The 21,811-nt window shown below is 32.8% G+C and overlaps 1 protein-coding gene across 11 annotated transcripts; it reads left to right on the top strand.

The window, feature by feature from the left end:
• The first annotated feature begins 1,914 nt into the window (after positions 1-1,914).
• On the top strand, positions 1,915-17,487 carry Adar (Adenosine deaminase acting on RNA). 11 transcript variants are annotated; one of them, XM_064692568.1, is made up of 12 exons: positions 1,915-2,085; positions 3,768-3,846; positions 8,007-8,094; positions 8,207-8,355; positions 9,952-10,249; positions 10,937-11,119; positions 11,177-11,457; positions 11,511-11,661; positions 13,442-13,607; positions 16,362-16,461; positions 16,523-17,002; positions 17,060-17,487. In XM_064692568.1, the coding sequence occupies exons 2-12, from the start codon at positions 3,811-3,813 to the stop codon at positions 17,156-17,158; spliced, it is 2,031 nt and encodes a 676-aa protein (XP_064548638.1). In that variant the 5' UTR covers positions 1,915-2,085; positions 3,768-3,810; the 3' UTR covers positions 17,159-17,487. The 11 variants fall into 11 exon arrangements, with proteins under 11 accessions (XP_064548638.1, XP_064548634.1, XP_064548641.1 ...); XM_064692564.1 differs by having other exon boundaries at positions 8,001-8,094; XM_064692565.1 differs by lacking the exon at positions 1,915-2,085 and adding an exon at positions 2,132-2,200 and having other exon boundaries at positions 8,001-8,094.
• The last annotated feature ends 4,324 nt before the right edge of the window (positions 17,488-21,811 follow it).

The raw sequence follows: 21,811 nt of genomic DNA, 5'->3' as shown, positions 1-21,811 counted from the left end.
CCTCAGCCTGATAGTAGTTGGGCAGTAACAACAAGCACCACTACTAATGCTACTAGCATTATCACGCTATCAAAGCACAGTAGTGGACCTATATTATGTATAAACATCTGCCGGTAGTGTCTCCAGTCTCATGTCTGTTCAAATGAAACAGATAGGAAAAAAAAAGGCATCCAAAAATGTAAAACACTCCTTAAATGTATTCGAAAAAAGATTTTTAACGCCGATCGGATGGTTTAAAAAAGTTTTTTTTTTGCGATTTTTGCACAGTTACGTGTGGACCTTCCCGAGACCTCGCCTTAGCGTGCATCCCCATCAAGCATCAAGTATCTTTAATTTTAAGGCTGAAATATATGTTAATATTCTTTTATTACTGCTTATTAGTTTCTTTGGATCGCCAAATCCTGTGCTGCCAGTTTGTCAAGTGTAAGAGAGAAATTACCGTCAACATTGGTTTTTTTTCATACAAAGCTCAAAGCGAGCGTACAAATTACTGATAGTGTGACGTCACAACTCAAAGAGACCAAAATTCTGGGCATTCGCAAAAAATGTACCACATACAATTACGGTTGTCAAATGTAGTGGAAACGTACTAAATGTGGTGCTTTAATTTTAAAATTGCCCACTGGACTTTTTTGTGGCATATGCTTTATCAATATTTCTTAATATATTGGACGAGTAGCCTCATATGCTGTTCTTGGACTGTCATCGCAGATTACGCAGTCGTTTACGCCTAACTGCAGAATCTGGCTTGTTTTAACTTAAGACTAAACACGCTATAACAATTCTTTGTTTATTCTATTTTCTGCAATGTGGCATCCCTGCTTACAGGCGGTAACACACGAAATTACTCGCTGGCATGACACGCCCTTGGACAATTTCACCATGGCTCGCAAATTTTATATAATTTCACCACGTTATTACTATTAAGTTTAAGCGAAGTAATATATTATTTCGTGCACTCAAAGCGAGCACTTCATATTCTGAAATTATGTATCAGGCGTTGTATACGGTATAAGACTTATATTTGTATTCATAATCGCTATGTTCAGAGGTCTTAAAGGGCACTTAAAATTCGAGTAAATTAGTATTAACTATCAACGACCAACAGCGCAACTTGCGCAGATAGTGTTCCTTCTCCGCCATTTGGAAATTAAATTAAATTTGAAGTTATATTTTCTGCAATGTGGCATCCCTGCTTACAGGCGGTAAGACACGAAATTACTCGCTGGCATGACACTACCTTGGACAATTTCACCATGGCTCTCAAAACTTCATTTTATATAATTTCACCACGTTATTACTATAAAGTTTAAGCGAAGTAATATGTTATTTCGTGCACTCATAGCGAGCACGTCATATTTTGAAATTATGTATCAGGCGTTGTATACGGTATAAAACTGTTTTGTAAAAAAAATTGTATTCATAATCGCTATGTTCAGAGGTCTTAAAGGGCACTTAAAACTCGAGTAAATCAGTATTAACTATTAACGGCCAACAGCGCAACTTGCGCAGATGGTGTTCCTTCTTCCGCCATTAGGAAATTAAATTAAATTTTAAGTAACTTCTATTTATATATATATGCGAGGTCTCATTCTGCCAGTTACATACATTTATATATTTTATTATTTATTTATATACTCCGAATTGAGTTTGATGGTTTCCCTAATATACTGCCATTAAATATACCCAATCCATGTGAAGTCCAAACACTGTTAGTTATAACAATAAAATATTTTGTGAACGGAATGTGCACCGGCAAAGCATTTAAGATTGTGTATGTGTGTATTTGTATATCGACGTGTGTTACAGCATGAACCTAACTATCGATAGCACTTTAAAATACAGCTCATTCAATTAAAACGAGAAATATCGATACATACGATATTTTTATAAATCGCAGACATCCCTGCTTGTGTTTTATAAAACTAAAACAAAAAGTTTTGATTAACTTAAGTCGGTCTTGTTCTTTGTGGGCTATCAGGCGGTTACGTTACGAAAAAAAACTAACTGTGTGAGATTTGCCTCATAACATAAATCGTTGAACTACGCGGCAAATACCGCCGAGTTACGCTGCTTGTGGTTAAGGTGTGTGCGATTTTTTTTCATTCATTTGTGGAGTGCGTTTTCAATAAAATGGGAAAGCGAAACAAAAAAGTGACGTAAAAATCAATAATTAGAGCTCCTACAAAATACAAGTAAGGTAGGCAGTAGCAACACAACAAAAATCAACCAAATCAAGTACATTCATACATGCATATGTGTATACAGAACATGTATAGTTCCATACATATGTATGTATGAATATGTGTGAGTAGCGAAAAAATCATCAACAAAAGCATATATATGTATGTTTAAGGGAAGGTTCACACTGCGTGTGCACATATATACATATGTACGAATTCTGGTGAATATGGCAATTAAATTTGAGTTAGTTTGCCATCGAAAACATAATTATGTGTAAAATATATATAAGCAATGTGTGTCTTTTTTAGAGAATTTTTGTTCGTGCTCTTAGTATTTGCTCTCATTGTTTATTAACATTGTTTCTTGTACACAGTAGTTGAACAGTTAGTATGCGACAGTGTAGAAATGAAAGCGTCAGTAATTTTATTAAATAGTGGCCTGAATGCGGCATTTAGTTTACAATATTTGAATATTTTTTGAGTACTGAACATTCAGGGAACGTTTATTTATAAAATATGAGTTTTAAACAGTATTAAGAGAATGTCAATAACTTTTAAAGTTTTTATCAACAGTAGGTAGTGCAAATGTAACAGTTTACATACTATGAGTCGGACGCTAGGACCCAAACCTAGATGTGTACATATGTATATAAGTGTGCCCATATCCCTCTACTTACTTGCGTCGACGTAAAATTTTATAAGTAAAGACTTTCGTATAATGGTGCTGTTGCTCAGCTATTTTCTAGCTAAATTCGGCTAGTTGAAATTTAAACGAAAATAACATTTTTTTGTTTTTAAATGAAAAGTATTTCTGAACAATAATCTAATTCAGCTATTCTAACCCATTCTTAAAAGTGGATCCAGCTACCGATTTTGAAGCGGCAGTTGGCAGCACCGAATGGAGCTGTTCTCAGTGTGTCGTCTTTCCACGTGAGAATGTGAGAGGCAATAACCTACTCTCTCGTGCTACCCTTTAGATTTTGCGCTATGCTTTTTACACATTGAAGTAACGTATGAATGCATGTACATATGTATGTACATATGTGTATATAAGTGTGTGCATATGTACACGCTGCATTCAATTGTCATGTTATTCAATTTGATAAAAACCCTAAAGAAGTTTAACAAAGTGTTACTAAGTGAAAGGTTTTAATAAGTACATACATATGTGTATGCATTTAAAGCACCGTGAATATTACAAACAATTAATGTAATCACAGAAGAGCAATCATTTATATATACAATTTATGCACCATTAAAAAATATAAATAGCCTAGATACAGAAATGTACTTGAGTTTGCCTTATAAAAGATACACACATATTTTTATTTTCAAACATTTTAATATTTTGTACTTCGTTTTAGATTCACATATATTTCCGTAAATTTATAATGAGTAGAATTTAAACAATTGTGCCTTACACATGACCAAGTAAAAAGATGAGTTCAAATATAGTATATTCATGCTAGAAACAAAACAAATAAATAAATTAATAGGAAACGAACATGTCAAGAGTGGATTATTTCCTCTCTAATATTGCAGTTTAACAAGACAAAAAAATAATAAAGCTATAACAAATTATAGAGAATCGATTAAAGTACGAGAAATTAAAATTGGAAAAAAAATCATGCTTAACAGCGTCAATAACAATTTTGTGCAGCATGTAAGTAGACACAAAACTTTTACGTAACTCTTACTACGTTTATGCTATTCTTATTTTACAAAATCGTTTCATTGATAAAGCATCATCACTTCGACCTGAATACATGGAAAAATTTAGTGAATTTAAAGGTTCTAATTTTCGGACTAATAAAGCCTAATCAGAGGCTATATAAATATAATACAAAAAACATAATCATTGCAAATTTCCTAGCATAAACGTAGTAAACATATGTACAAACGTAATATGTATTTATATAATTTTGGAATGGCAATGTTGCATGCACATGTAACTTTAAAATTGTATTGTTATGTGAGCTATGTATGTGTAATTTGATAATATTTTATTTCGCATCTGATATTATTGGGGAAATGCTTCTTGTTTTTGAGCACAATTTACCAGATGTTTTCCATGTTTACTCAGATTGCTCTATCTAGAATTATTCTATAATTATTTTTACAATTATTATTATTTTTTATGCAGTTTGCACATGCAACGTAAGTAAGTTCTTAAGCTTTACTTTATGCCATTTGAATGCCAATGACGTTCCACCAGCACTTACAAAGAAGCCGCAACAGATTCTCTCATTCCTTACGAATTGACACCTCCAGTTTTGTCAATTCAGCTATTTCTTCGATTTATATGGCAATTTCTAAGATCGTCAGTCGAAATTAGTTTAAATTTTAAACTAATTTATCTATTTTTTGCCATCTCAACGACCACTAGTAGCAAAGCTGCTTATTGGAAATTTGTGCTCTGAAAGCTAGTTTATCTATTTTTAACATTGGATTTAGCTTCTTTTTTGAAGCGGCAGTAGGCAACACTAGGCACTTCACTGTTTGTTGGGAAGCATTACAAAAGCACTATTGATTTAGGCATTATGCCAAATTGTAGATGGCTGCCTACAGCCGAGCACTAGTACACCACGAAAATAACCAAAAGGTTTATTAAGCTTACCAAGCGAATGGGCGATTTTTAAAGTTGTCTAATAAAGCAGAGACTTTATATTTATGTCATAGCTCTATAGTTTTATAAAATAAAAAGACATAATGCACCTTTTTAAAAGCACATATTTGCATGTTTATTTAAATTTTGCGTTCAAATCACTTTTACTCAAGAAATCTAAAACTAGTTAAATTTTCTTAGAGGATGGGATGGAAAATAAGAAACCATAGCTGCATGAACAGTGATAAACCTTTTATTTATTTCTTACCAAGTTACACTTTTTCTTTAATATCATCATTCGATTTGTTATCCTAAGATTTCATAAAATGTATTTTCATCTGACTCTTAAACGATATATATTTTTTTTATAAAAGTCAATTATAGAGACAAAAAATTCATCATTCTGGCACAATAAAAGAGGTTATATAGAAGTCGAGTATATATTCAACAATTCCGATTGGCTATACTCTATCTTGTATTGAAAAATAAATAGGGTAAATGCAATAGGATACTCAATTTTATTTCTTTTTGATGAGGAAATAATATATACGATGCATTTAATTATCATTTTCAAAACGAAATTAAGTATGTGCAGCGTAAAATCGTATATATTCTAAATTGTATATCCTATTTCCATATATTGTACTTCGCAGCCTGATGCATTTTATGTCAAGTACTATACATTGCTGTATATTATATATTATTCATTATCAAGTAAAAATAAAAGATTTACCCTTGCTTAGTAGTTTTTAGGTCCAGGGTAGCATATGTTGTACTTACGTAACTAACCGACCCTGCGGTCAATTTTTGTGCAAGGCTCGTGATTTAGTCAATATGTTCGGCCCATTGTTGTGGCGCATGCTCTGTGCAAAACATGTACAAATCCTATTTTCAAAAGATGCAAAAACAGGTGCTACCGCATTTGTTGTCTAATTTAGTATAAACTTATTGTTAATTCGTTTAGACAAGCAGACGACTGTCGCTCGGTTGGCAGCTGACACTTGGCGTACAGGTGCATCGACGTGCAGTTGGAAAGCATCGCACCATAACGACAAATTTTTGCAAATTTTCTGTTGCCTTCATTACGCTACAGCCCTTTACTATTCGGGGAGGCCTTCAGCTGTTTTTTCTTCGATTGTCTAAGTAGAAAATAGTTGTGTGCAATATTCTATTCGTGCATCGCATATTTTTTTTGCATTTTAGGTACATTTAGACGGGATTGGAGTGCTGCAAATTGCAACAAAAATTTATTGTTTGAATTTAGTGTTTTTTTAGGAAGAAACTTGCGCAGCCAATTCTTTAAAGAAAATCTCCAATTAATGTTTAATTAATTTTCAGAAGACTGTAGGAGGGGTATTCCATATCAATATTTAATTTTCCCAATTGTTTCGCTTAAAAATGCACACATGTTTTTTTTTTCTTACGTACACTATAAAATTATTTCATATATTTTTTGTTGGCACTTTCAATGGTTTTATCAACCGCAAAGCATCAAAATTTACGATAGGGTTTATGCTAAAGTGCACTTGACAGCATCGCGCTTTATAAGTTCTTTATACATATGAGTAAATATATACATACTTCTCAAAAATTGTTGCTGGGCTTTAATGGGCTTTATAGTGCAATTTGATTTAATTGTAGTCAGTTGAATTCTTACGCTCAACCGATTAACACGCGTTTTTTGCCACGTCGTTATATGTACTTTCCTTGAATTCAACATATCGCTGTTATTGTATTTTTTTACATTTGTAAAACAATGTATTTTGCATGTTATAATGCAAGGCGTATTTGCTAGAAATCACATTACCGTGCAATGGATCTTCGAAGATCTGAAATTTTCTATCAACGGCACCAGCTGTACTCAGATACTTGCTGTTTTACTAAAAAACGTTATTTTCTAAAGCGGGGTCGCGTGCCACCCCCACTGTCCCATTACAAAGTGAGTAGTCATTCCATGTATATGTATATGTATATGTATATGTATATGTATATGTATATGTATATGTATATGTATATGTATATGTATATGTATATGTATATGTATATGTATATGTATATGTATATGTATATGTATATGTATATGTATATGTATATGTATATGTATATGTATATGTATATGTATATGTATATGTATATGTATATGTATATGTATATGTATATGTATATGTATATGTATATGTATATGTATATGTATATGTATATGTATATGTATATGTATATGTATATATGTATATGCATATGCATATGCATATGTATATGTATATGTATATGTATGTGTATGTGTATGTGTATGTGTATATGTAAATGTAAATGTATATGTATATGTATATGTATATGTATATGTATATGTATATGTATATGTATATGTATATGTATATGTATATGTATATGTATATGTATATGTATATGCATATGCATATGTATATTTATATGTATATGCATATGCATATGCATATGTATATGTATATGTATATGTATATGTATATGTATATGTATATGTATATGTATATGTATATGTATATGTATATGTATATGTATATGTATATGTATATGTATATGTATATGTATATGTATATGTATATGTATATGTATATGTATATGTATATGTATATGTATATGTGCATATGCATATGCATATGCATATGTATATGTATGTGTATGTGTATGTGTATGTGTATGTGTATGTGTATATGTAAATGTAAATGTATATGTATATGTATATGTATATGTATATGTATATGTATATGTATATGCATATGCATATGTATATGTATATGTATATGCATATGCATATGCATATGTATATGTATATGTATATGTATACGTATATGTATATGTATATGTATGTGTATATGTAAATGTATATGTATATGTATATGTATATGTATATGTCTCCCGACTATCATTATCATAGCAATATATGTGTGTAGGATTTTAAATGCAATGATAAAATTCTGTACATATAAATATAGGTTTATGGTACTTTACATTTAGTTACACGACCTTATAGTCGAGTAATCTCGACTATAGCACTAATGTATTATATGTATGTGCGTAGAATATTTAATGCAAAGGCGAAAGTCTATATATGTCTGTCTGAATGTCAATGTTGTACTGTAATTCTTTCTGTTTTTCTACATTGAGAAGTAGTTGTAGTAACTTCGTTTGAAAATAACTAAATGCGATTTCATTTTAACTTCATATTTATAAAGGCACAGGTTGTAACTGAATCAACAGAAGGAAATATGAACGGCTATAATCGAAAATCGCCTCAAAAGCGACGCTATGATATGCCCAAATATGCCGGTAAGTAGAAATACAATAAAATTAATAAAAATAAAGTTTAAGAAAGAACATTGTTTGAACGGTATTCGAAAATCTAAATTGTATGTAATATATTAAAATGTTCTGCTTTTAGTGCCACCAAAAAAGAAATCAAGCAAGGAGCGTGTACCGCAGCCGAAAAATACAGTTGCAATGCTCAACGAATTACGGCATGGACTGATATACAAATTAGAGTCACAGACTGGTCCAGTGCATGCACCGTTATTTACAATCTCCGTTGAGGTTAGTGCAAGTTTTTAAATAATTAACACACATACGCATTTATCTTTAAGCAATCAGTGGTTTCTATAAAACTTGTCACACAGGTTTGGTATTTCTAGCTCTTAAAGATTTCTATAGCGAGGTTTCAACTCTAAATAGTTTTAGAGTTTTTTTGCATCTCCGACCCCATAAAGTATGTATATTCTTGATCAGTATCAATAGCCGAGTCAATTTAACTATGTCCGTATGTATAAACGCGAGGATCTCAGAACCTATAAGAGCTAGAGACTTGAACTTTTAGCTGCAGGTCCTCCTAGTCCATGCGTAGTACGAGTTTATTTCCGATAATCGATAACTCACTCCGTTTCCAAACAATCGATAATAATCGATATCTATATCCTGTTTTTTTTTTAGAAATTTGGGTAAATAATAAGAGCTAGAGTCACCAAACTTGATATGTTGCTTCTAGAATAGTATATATATATCAGTATCTTTCATCCCCGCTACCACCACTAAGCTATAAATCAAGTCAATCAACCAATTTACATATGCTGTCCACCAATATAAGCCACAATTTGAATGCAACATGTCAAGTTTGTTGACTCTAGCTCAAAAAACAGGATTTTGATATCGATTTTTATCGATTACTTGGAAACGGGGCAAGTTATCGAATATCTGCGCGGGCACTAGGTGGACCTACAGCTAAAAATTTCCAGTCTCTAGCTCGTATAGGTTCTGAGATCCTTGCGTTCATACATACGGACAGACGGACGGACGGACATGGCTAGATCGACTCGGCTATTGATGCTGATCAAGAATATATACACTTTATTGGGTCGGAGATGCTTCCTTCTGCCTGTTACATGCATTTTCACAAATACATTATACCCTTTTTACCCATTTTCAATGGGTTCAGGGTATAAGACGCTGGTTCAGAGCATTTCCTAGTCGGGCACTATTGAGTTGAGACATCTTGTTATTTACTTATGATCACCCTATTCCTTACAAATTATTCGCAAGCCCTAGATTTTTTTTTTGGCTATCTTCTAAATTATGTATATCAAAGGCATCTAGCAATTTCCGTCTGTATCTGTATAAGGTATTATTATTTTGTCATAAATAGTATACGCGGATAGATACATCTCCCCATAAAGTGTATATATACCTATGTCTGCCTGTCTGTTTCTTTCCAAGAAGCATATCAGGTACGATCGATCGATAAGTAGGCTATTGTAATAAAAGCTTTTTTGTTTATCTTGACCAAACTCATTTATTCTTACTTCCTCTTATGCTCCCTACATATTTCCAAATTGTATCAACATAGGACCACTTTAATAAATAGCTGCCATGTAATCGATTTAGGCTTATCAAGATGTCATGACCAAACTCGCCATTTACTAGTTCTAGTCCTCACATATATGAAAAATCTTATACACAAATAAGGGTAAGATCATACATCAAGATCGGATTACTATATTATACAGTTCCATAGTAAAAATCGAACGAAAAATGAGTTTTTGAATGACAAAATATTATGTTTTCCAAGATATTTGCAACTCAGCATTTAAAACTTATAATTATGAAAGTAGATTAAGTTTGACCTCTGATTTATTACAGGTTGATGGGCAAAAGTATATGGGACAAGGCCGCAGTAAAAAGGTAGCGCGTATCGAGGCTGCAGCCACAGCGTTGCGCAGTTTTATACAATTTAAAGACGGTGCAGTCTTATCGCCCCTGAAGTCTGCAGGCAATTTGGACTTCACGAGTGACGAACATCTTGAAAATGGTATTGAAAACGTGTCCAAAGCAAAATTAGTCGAACTGATATACACGTTGATGTTGCCTGCAAAGAAATCCAACCTTACCTCGCTTGAACAACCCACGTTGCGTCCACAAATCTTTTGCATGAGCCACAGCAAGTATTAGTATTTTATGTTTGTTTTTATTTTATTTTTTACTTGTGCCTTAATTTATTTTATTTATTTCGTAATTTAAACTTATTTTGTAGTTGTATAGTTCTATTTGCGGTTTAATGAAGTGCCTATTGTTACATGTTATGTATGTTTGCGTTATTTTCATTGGTGTAAAAATGTTACTTTTTATTAAAGTCCAAAAAGGGAAAAGTGTTTTCCTCTTTCTTTATTTGTACTAAATTGAGAGAAATCTTATTTGGAAAACTTCTTATTTTTAATGCTTATGTTTTTGTGATCTACTCGAACATCTCACGCTTGATATTTTTTCGTAGGCAATAAGACTGTTTGAATACAATTCGCGATCCGCATTTATGAATGAACTTTCAGAAAGCAGGATTTGCTTTTTATTTTATTTTATATAAATTAATAAATATGTATATATAATCATATATAATATTTATGTAATTACAAAGCAATATTCAGAGTATAGATCTATAAAATATTCAAGAATATTACAATTCCAAAGTGGTATTACCTTTTTGGTTTTTTTTAATAGACAATGTCCAATTATATATTTCTTCATCTATTGGAAAACTCATAAAAAGTTATATTAGATTAAATGCCTAAGTTAGGTGCTCTGAGTCATATGTGCTCAATACAAAGCGAATAATTTATTTTCCAATCATTAGATGCCACAAAGAACACGATTGCTGTAGACGGACAGAAAAAAGTACCAGATAAAGGCCCTGTAATGTTGTTGTACGAACTATTTAATGACGTTAATTTTGAATGCATGAATATTGACGGCGCTCAAAATAACTGTCGCTTTAAAATGACAGTCACTATCAATGATAAAAAGTTTGACGGCACAGGTGGGTATTGCTCATTAATTATTAAGGATTATTAGATTACAGATTACCGCTATTTAGGTCCCTCCAAGAAACTGGCTAAGAATGCAGCCGCTAAAGCCGCGCTTGCATCGCTGTGCAATATTTCCTATAGTCCGATGATGGCGCCCCAGAAGAATGCGCCATTACCAATAGATGACAAGTCATCATCAATGGAATTACCGCAAATACACGCGGACACTATCGGACGGTTAGTGTTGGAAAAGTTCATGGAAGTTATCAAGGGCCAGGAGGCGTACTCTCGGCGAAAAGTACTGGCAGGCATAGTTATGACAGAAAACATGAATTTTTGCGAAGCAAAAGTAAGTGCGAAAATATAAGTTAGATAACTAGCTCTGATCTGATTTATTTACAGGTCATTTCAGTTTCAACGGGCACAAAGTGTGTTAGCGGTGAGCACATGAGCGTTAATGGGGCTGTTCTTAATGACTCACATGCTGAAATAGTGTCCAGGCGTTGTCTTCTAAAATACTTGTATGCTCAACTTGATCTCCAGTGTAATCAGGGTATGCTTTTATAATTAGCTATATCTGAAACATTTGTTAAGCTTTATTCCACTATAATATATTTACTTACCAAAGTGCCTAAGTTTGTAAATAACTTGTACAGCTAGCTAACTTTTTTATACGGTTTCCATAGCATGCATCTTAGTAGTTGCTCCTTACCTAATTACTTTTTGGAAATAACTGAGTAATTGACTTAAATGCCTGCAGTGCTAAATATACATAAGCTATTAACAAAGAATAAATGATTTACTATGTGATATTACATATATACATACTTGTAGGCATAAATGAAAAAACAAAGAATGTTAAATGGTCTAAAGTGGCACCAATTATATCGTAAGCAAAATGTCCAAAATAAATGGCTCGTAAAAATAAGAATATTTTTATAAACCGAACCATTTTTATAAACATAGACAATCGGTGATGTTGAAATAGAAAAGATGAATGTAATGCTTAATACGTTTTAAGCATTCAAAGAGTCAATTCTAGCTTCTGGAAATTCAAATTTCAGCAAGTTCGAATTCTAATGGTAGTATTTGGAGAGCTTAACGTTATCAAATAAATGGTATATACAAATGACGCTTATATCTAAATCAAATATTTTTCCGCATAATCCATCTTATGCAAGAATTCGGCCTTTCTACAAAAATGTACTAGTCACAATGTTTGTGTTCCTTTAACTTTTGTTTATTTATTAAAAACAGTTAATGTCGCGTTTAACTAAACCTAATAATTATCATTCGGCCTGGTAAAGTACTGGTTATAGGAATTGGGTTTCTTAATTTCTGTTAAGTGTACACATTGAGCTACAATGGTGACTGTCGAAAAACATCTCAGTCTGCGCATTAGTATTTTTTGCAACTCTGGCTGGATCTCTTTTTACCTCCTGTTCCATTGCATGAGTTAAAAAACAACACAAATAAGGTAACTGTAGGGGTATGAATGACTCAGTCGGGCACTCTCGACTTGAGCACTATACGTTATGATTTTTGAGTTTAAGGCGGCTAGTTACATATAAATATTATCAAGCAGAAACAAATTTCTTATTGTTATCTAATTGCAGTAAAAAAGAAAAGAAATATTGTATAATATTCTTAATTTCAGTGACTTGTATACAGTTGATTTACCGATATAAAGAAACTTAACTTTGGGTATTTATAAGCTAAATAACTAATATTGGTCACTTTTTAATTATTTATTACAAATTACACAGACCCTTTTACTATCAGCATTCAAATGGTATACTCTTTATGTAGCATTAGTGTTTGCCTGATATATAATATAAATTATAAATTAAATTTTTTTATTTATACTATATATTTTTATCTCTACCTATTAAATATTAAGAATAAAGTTGGGGCGGATGCGGCTTTTTAGCTTCGCAACTGTAAACTAAGCAACTTCCCTAAAAAATGAGATGTATATGTACGAATATTATTTTGAAATTGTTTTATATAATTTTTAGTATTTTTAAAGTGCTTTTCAAAGTCTATTTGAATAAATTTTTTCAGATGTAAAGAAAAGTCCGCATCCGCATTTGTGCTCCCAACCGTATCTTATAAGAATAAGCATAAAATACCACCGAAAACAAACTACATGTGTATATATGTATACATATAAATATATATATATAAATATATATATATATATATATATATGTATGCATTCATATATATTTTCTTAATTAAGAGCAGCATCAAAATATTCCTACAAAAACACAAAACCTAACTTTGATTTATATACATTTGATTATTCTTGTTTACTTTTTCCTGATATATAGCAACAGCATATCAGTCGATTTTCGTGAGGAATACAGACGGGCAATACCCTTATAAACTAAAATCCGGGGTACATTTCCATTTGTATATAAATACAGCACCATGTGGGGATGCACGGATATTTAGTCCTCACGAAAACGACACTGGTGTTGATAAGCATCCAAATAGGTTGGTACAACACTTATTTAAATACTACTACTAAAACTTTAGAAAAATAATTAGAAAAACTTTTGAAAACCATTCAAATGAGGGTTTTGTTAACTTAACTAAACTGCGCCAAATTGCATATGCCCACGATAGAGTTAAAATGAATGTCAAGAAGGAGTACCGTATTGAAACCAATTATTTTACTTTTTTCACAAAGGTAACAGGAGGAAGGATATTGGTTTTTCTTAATCGAATTTCTCTGGTCTTACTCCCTCTCAAATCAAAGTTTTCTGGTTTCTGCCTAAGGGTTGTAGTTTTTCAGTCACAAACCCCATTTTTATGAAGACTTCTCACTGGTCTGTTATTACACTGTGCACATAGGATTAGGCATTTTGTCGCGATAAAGATGTTTATGGTATTTTGTGCCCTGCTCAAAAGTTTTGTATTTTTGTCTTAAAAAGCTGGGTACATTTCAAAATAATTACAAATTTATTGTGTTGCAACCGACTCCGTATAATACACCTTCAGTCTTAACTTGTCAACAACAAACATTGCAAAAAATATATTTCAATTACTTTACAAAAATTACGCTACACATATTTGAAATAAATATTACTCTCTTGTTTTTAAGTAACAAAGTGGTAAACAAATTGAATTTCGACATAAATATCTATGTAGCTTATTGTCCATTTGTTGCCGAAACGAATTTTTTCGATGTAATTGCAACTAGAATTTAAAGCATCGGATACATACAGTTGTACACGTGCCGTAGATTAAGGGATTAAGAATGTTAAATTGTAGTATTTCAACGCTTTGTTGTCAGAAGTCTAATGAATTCTAACTAAGATAAAACACAAGGAAAGCAATCTTTTAATGATGAACGGGGGAGAGAAACAAGTATTTGTATGTGCATGGGTTAACACATACCGAATAGATGAGATGCCGTTTCGCTTTCGGGTTTTTACTCGCAATACTTAGCAAGATATATAGCACACAACTCCCATACGCTCCTGCTGCTACAAACTGCTGTATTTTTTTTTGACTTCAGTTTCAACTTCGCAATTTAAACAGGCCGACCGACGATTACTTTTTTTTTTAATCAACGTGAGCGAAACATTTAATTTATTTTATTAATTAACTATCGGCACTCTTATTCAAAACTGTTTTCCTAAAAACTATTGTTATATTGTATATCGCGACGATCCAAATTCTTATGAACGCTGAATAATATGCTTCTTCGCAGCAAATTTGAATGTATAAAAATGTGAAAATCTTCAATTCATAGAGGATGTTTTATTTTTTTTTTTCTTCTACCCTGAATTCATCGAAAATGGGTTATAATGGTATTCTGGTTTTAAGAGCGAAGGAAGAATCTTCTCCGCCCCATAAGGGCCCAAAGCGAAGCGCTGAGCCGGTCTACCTATGCTTGTTTTTTTTGTCCGTGTGAACGAGCTAAATTGGGAAAAGACATAAGCTTGACGCTTGAAACTCAATATATATATTCTCATATATCAGGACGAGTATCCTATTTCCTCGTTATCTCCTCCTATTTCGTTACAAGTAAATTTTCGGTCTTATATTTTTAAAGTATTAGAACAACAATGTAAAGATCTACACCCAACTTGACAGGTTGGTAGGTTCTCGTGTAGAATACATTAATTAAGAATAGCCATTTTATTTTTGGAGGCCTCGGGTTTTGGTATATATTTACATATTTAAGCGCTCATAGTCTTATAAATATTGGCACAGGTTCAGCATAAAGTGCTCTGCAAGTGGCAACGGAAACATGCGCTTTTGATCTTTTGTGTATACTTCAGGTTATCTACTAATGTGGCAACCCCGATTGGACCACTCTTCCTTTCGTTTTAAAATGTTGTTTTTAATTTTTTTTTGTCTGAAACAAATTGTATGAAGTTAAATCCTGGGTTTCAATACATAAGTTTAAACTGCGGACTGTTTAACCTAGAACAAACCATTAAAACGGCGACCTTCTCCACATGACTTTATAGTTGAGTATAAAGTCAAAAACAGAAATATATTGAAAACAGAAATGTTATACAATATTTAATGTTCGACCGTCCCTTCCTTTGACGGCAATATAATATATTGTTCCGATGTTTTGGGCTATAGAATGAAGAATGAAAGAGCTCAAAAAAAAGGATTGTTCAAACATAAACTAAATTTCTTTTCTAGTTTGTTGGAAAAAGACAGACGAACATGAATATGAATAGCACCAAGTCTGCCATCATATTACATAAATAGCGACGTATTTTTTCTATTGTTTTTGCATAAGAAGTCCGATATAATTCCCTGTGGTAAATTGTATCAGGCAGCAAAAATATGGAGCTGTATTAATCGGAGATGTATTTTTAAAAGTCAACTGCCGTTAGCAAAGATTGGTGTTCCTTTAGTTGGTATTTGCATTTATGCATATATGTAAGTGTTTAAGAGGTTTGTGTGTGTATGTAGTCATATTTTCTATAGGCTTTCAAAAGATGATTTGATTATTTTGCAGTTTTTAAAAAAATTAATGATTTGAATAATGCCACAAAGCTGTGTATGTGTCTCTTCTGAAGAAGGTAGACGCATATCAGATTGTATGTAATGCTTAGAAAATTAGGTTCACTTTTTAATTATAACTTACCTTTTTTGTCTGTTCTTGGCTTGCCAATAATCACATGCAACTAACTGCTTTTGGATTTTCACATAATTTTTGGCTCCCGTGGTTTAAACCAAACCCTGGCAATATAAACATTAATTACTACTAACGTATAGAAAAGCACGTGGACAGTTGCGTACGAAAATCGAATCAGGAGAAGGAACCATACCAGTTAAGAGCAGTGATGGAATACAAACATGGGATGGCGTACTGCAGGTAAGTGCTTGCGTTTTAAATGTTCTATAAAACTGGTCTTAATCAAATTTCATGTGCACAGGGCCAACGCTTGCTTACAATGTCATGTTCGGATAAAATTGCACGTTGGAACATTGTGGGTATTCAGGGCTCACTGTTGTCTGCTATTATCGAACCAGTGTACCTGCATTCCATTGTATTGGGCAGTTTGTTGCACCCAGAACATATGTATCGCGCTGTGTGTGGACGTATTGAAAAGTCAATACAGGGTCTGCCACCTCCGTATCATTTAAACAAGCCACGTCTTGCGCTGGTTACTTCTGCAGAACCACGGAATCAAGCAAAAGCTCCAAATTTCGGAATTAATTGGACCATTGGAGACACTGAACTAGAGGTGGTCAATTCGCTAACCGGGCGAACCATTGGCGGTCAAGTGTCAAGGATTACAAAACAAGCTTTCTTTGATAAATATGGGTTTTTAATGAAAAACTTGCCGGGCATGCCAAATCGCAAGGTCACCAAAGATTACGGGGAAACAAAGGCAGACGTCAAGGATTACCAGGTAAATCAGATCGTTTATTTCTTGATGTCTCCACCACATTCTCACTTTGCATTGCAGACGGCTAAGCAAGAGCTGTTTTCTGCATTCAAGCGAGAGGATCTTGGCAGTTGGCTTAAAAAACCAATTGAGCAAGACCAGTTCGGGCTTGTGGAATGACTGCGCTCAGCGTTACTATCAACCGGATACATTTGTACCACAGTACATTTTTTAAAAAAAGACAGCAACAACGGCAAGCAATTAATAGATTTAGATAATATAGCTTATAAAAAAACTTGCGATGTAGACTGCAATTTTAGTTTTGTCCAATCAAATCAAACCCAATTAAATTTGATTGATAACCTGCCGATAAACCATCGGAACAACAACGACAGACATATAGGTTCAAATAATGGAACAATGAGAATTTTCAGTAGAATATTTCTAGAATAGAGTGTAGTTTTTATGCTGGAACTAAGTAAAGAAGTATTATGGCGTTTTACTTAAAATTTATTGATTTTACTAATAACCGTAGATATCGAAGGTACCATTTATAAGCTATCATGAACTATTTTCAAAACTAACATTTCTCTTGCTATTTCTCACTTTGATTAATTATGTATTGGGTTAGACTCTATTGTTGGTTCAACACAATATATATATATATATATATATATATATATATATATATATATATATATATGAATAGTTATATATAAAAGCATGCAAAGTAACAACTGATTTATACCACTCTCTGCAACAAATAAGTACATAACATCTACTTAAATGCAGCTTTTATGACACCATATTAGCGGTTTTCTTTATTAGATGCGTGCGAAAGGCGCAATCCCTCATGCTTTTGCCTTTGGATTTCTATCCTGCATGCTACCGTCACAATCAATTTAAAATGTTGGCAAAGGTAAAACTAAGGGAAACAGGAAAGAAATGCTATCGACACTCCGAAGATTGTATACCCTGGTAGAAATTTAATTTGTAATTTTTTCGTAAAGATATCTTGAAAAATAGTACATTTTGAAAAACGAACATGTAAGAACCTAATTTTTGAATAGGTGTTCTATGGCAGTTATACGATATCGCGGTCCGTTGTTGATAAGATTTTGCTTAGATGTAGGGCACACTGACACAAATAACTGCCGGTGCTTGGTTAAGATATCTTGATAAATATCTAACAGAGTTATTCATACAGTAATTAAATATTAAAAAATTATTTAATCATATGTATTCTTTAAATAATATATCCAAAGAATTAGTTTTTGAATACGATTTTTTTTATGATTCATTTCATGTATTGCCGCCGAAATACCTTTTTGATTAACTTCCAATACTCTATATAGGAAATTACTTAAAACGTACTCAAATCTCAATTAAAATCATAAAAGTTTTCCGCCGTTCAAATTTATACAAAAACAGAGTGATCAGAAAGTTGCTTTAATTAATAATGTAATACGTTAGTTTATTGTCTTGCCATATATGCGTCAATACGTGAATTCATAATTTTGTCTGTAGTTATTGCTCTAACAAATTTTGACAGACAATAAAAAAAGTCGTTCCAAAGATTATAATGTCTATTTAAGTATAATTTGTCGGAAGCAGTCTATATATTTATTATGTTTTATTTGCTAAAATCCATTCAATTTTCTTTTACAAAATTTTATTCAAATACAGGGGTACAGGGGTCATTTTTACTAAAAAAAAACATCGAAATATACATACATTAATTTTTCGTAATTATTTTTTTTTTTTTGTAAGTAAATCGTAATTTAAGATTTTTTTTTATTGAATTAAAAAATGTAGGCATCTCTGGTAAGAAACTACTTTTGCTAGGGTCAAGTGTTAGTGTTCGAGCTATATATATCCAACAATCTTCCGATACAGTGCCATCCGCTTAAAAAACTTTTAGAGTAGGGTTGTTACATCATATCTCGGTTTATATGATTGAACTTCAATTAATTGCGGTAATCTAAATACGAAAGTTATTAAATTCAAATCTTCCAAGAATAAAAAATTGCTCTCCAAAAACAGTAAAACACATTTAGGTCACTTTGCAGATTTTAAAGGTATCATAAAGAACTTATTAATTAATAATTGTCAAGAGCACTTGTAGCTAAATATTCAATACATGGGCCTTAGTCAATTGAAACCTTAAAGACTTTAATTGAATTAAGAAAAAATATTGGTACATATTACTTTTGATGTTACCTAATGAAATACATTAATGTATTTAGTTGTATAATTTTGAATAAACCATAAAGTCAAGTATCAATTTTTGATTTGTATAATATTACATTTAACTTGCATTGAAAATGTTTCGCTTTCACTTAAAAGGTTTTGCACAACATATTTTAATTGAATTATTAGCTACAAATACGATGGTGTTAAGTCGATGGAACTTGACAAGATACCACTTCCGCAATATTAGAATGCTGTTGATAGTATGTACGTGACTCTAAATTAACTAATTATAATACTTATTTACTGATGTATATGAACACATGCACATACACATTCGTGTGTTCTTGCAAATATTAAGACGGACAAAAACAAAGACTATTAATTTTGCTGTTGATGCGTATTAGAAATATATACCTTTTTAATAGGTGATTACATACCCAAATAATAATTGTTATTTTTCTTAACCTTTTAAAGACGCACGTATGATAATAATATATAATAATTTTCGATCAGCACAATCTTAAATTGTCCATGAACCCATTTAAAAGCGTAAAATAGTTTTGGGCAAAAGTATGTCACAGGCAGAAGAGAGCATCTCCGACTTCAAATAGTATATAAATTAAGAAATTTAAGAGCTCTTAGGTACCCTACCGTATCGTAGGTACTGGTTTATTGTCAAAAATTCAGCTTAACTGTATAGATTATATTTTCTTGTTATGTATGCTAGGCCCTACTTCCTTAAATCGCTGACATTGTGCCTCGTACATGGTGTCGTATCGTATCGGCCGGCCGCGTCTGCAACTGTATAACGCTCATTGACTATGTTTTGCTAACCATTGGAGTCTAATATTGCCGGGTTAACAATTCCAGCGCATGTGTTGGCAATCCCTGTAGAATACGATATTAGTGGATCCGTTGCCCGAGCTGACCGCGATAATTTTATTATCGCACGATATCCGCCACGATATTTTCTGGTAATTGTGAAATTACGCCGGCGTGTGCGACTGGGAAAATTACTATCTTCTTACAGACATACTTATCCGGTTTTTTAGCTTTGGGAAATTTAATAAAAAAGTGGATTATGTCATTACTTGCTAAAACTTTAATTGATTTACACTAATGCCTTTGATTCTAGTATTACTTTTAAATCACCATCGTCAATTATTGTGGAATCTTCTACATTTATATTGGCCATATCTTACTCAAGTGTTAATAAACTAATTCTTGCCAAAAGTGTTTCAAATAGATGGGAAGTATCGATTTCCTCTTTTTTCTTGATTTTTCGTTTACAGTGTTGGTCAGAGCATTGCTCTTGCGCATTGTTCTTGCGTTTTTGTTTTGATAACTATTTGTCAATTGTTTTCCCTAATCAGTTCTGCCAACCGAGTTTCTTAAATGTCGTTATAATCAGGTGTCCCTGTAATCATTTTCAAAGAGGAGCCTAAAATATTGATGCCCCTAACGTGCCTATGGTGAACACTTAGTGTGGACAACAGCGTTTCTAAGTGACGTGTGTCTACTTCCATTAATTTTCTCATGTGTTATTGCGGAAACATGTCTTTCATACCTGTTGTCTCCTGTACAAACCTATCACTCCAATTGCGCTCCTTCCTCTTAATCTCATGTAGCTCATTTGGGATTCGAGAATTTATTAGTCTTGCGGACAAGTTGCGAATTAAATGAGTGGCAGGTGACTGAGTGCCATATGACAGTGCTATTAATTCAGCCTGACGGATTTAAATTATCTAACGTGATTCGTATCGATATGCACCGTTTTGTTTTCAACTCACTCTCAGTTTCTTTTCGGGGTTCCTTTGATTCAGCTTTTATTATTGTTGTTGTTTTCTCGGTTTCTGGTTCCCACATCTAGGTCCATCGATCGATTGCTGGTCGTGCCACGGTCGCCATCTAAATATGCTAAACGAACTTGCAGATCTAACATCACTTTTTGCAGTGTTCTTCATTAAATTCAAATGGGCTTAGTTTTTTGTTTGTTTATATCCATTGCTGTCAATGGCAATATTTAAGATTGTAACAAAGTGTTAGAATACGCATGAATACACTTCACTAGATATATATTAAATGGCCGTCTACAAGACCCTTTTTGGATCTATTTTTTGGTAGTAAGGCATTAATTCTCATTTTTAATTGGTAGTTTTACCGTGTTAACAATTTCACCGGAAAATTTTGCAAGGGTTTTGAAAATTTGCGTCCTCGATATAGGTTTTTAGTTAAGCTTGTAGTTTTATTATGCATTATGCATAGAGCCCCAAGGCTTAGAACTTCCTAAGTATCTACTTGACTATTAATATTGTTGGTCAGAATTACTTTCTTTTGGTATGATATGGCCGGGATATTGTTGTTTCTCCTTTGTTTGGAGTTGTCCTTATCATAACTTCCGTTATGTCTGGTGGAGCTGTCCCACGGTGCCTCTTTGGAATGCGCTGACTTGGCACACGTGTCGATTGTTGGTCATGCACCTTAGTCGGGATCGTTGGGCTAGGTGCATGAGTAATTTTTATTGATTGTTGTCCTCCCACTTAAAAAGTGGACGTCCTCGGACGTGATGTAAAAGCGGGTTTGGGTTATGTTGGAGTGTTCCATTGGAGTGGCTTCTGGTCGAGTAGCAAGGATCTGCTG

The sequence above is a fragment of the Drosophila montana genome, unplaced genomic scaffold (genome assembly GCF_035044405.1).
Source record: "Drosophila montana isolate Dmon_TW-CO22-7 unplaced genomic scaffold, ASM3504440v1 contig_3624_1, whole genome shotgun sequence".
Classification (NCBI taxonomy): domain Eukaryota; kingdom Metazoa; phylum Arthropoda; class Insecta; order Diptera; family Drosophilidae; genus Drosophila; species Drosophila montana.
Note: the sequence above shows the minus strand (reverse complement) of the source record. Positions and strands in the feature narration are given on the sequence as shown.

Coding starts and splice junctions, on each gene's coding strand:
- Adar (XM_064692564.1), top strand. CDS start 3,811: ATGCTTAACAGCGTCAATAACAATTTTGTGCAGCAT. Junction 8,095..8,206: donor TGATATGCCCAAATATGCCG/GTAAGTAGAAAT, acceptor TTCTGCTTTTAG/TGCCACCAAAAAAGAAATCA. Junction 13,608..16,361: donor GTTGATAAGCATCCAAATAG/GTTGGTACAACA, acceptor ACTAACGTATAG/AAAAGCACGTGGACAGTTGC.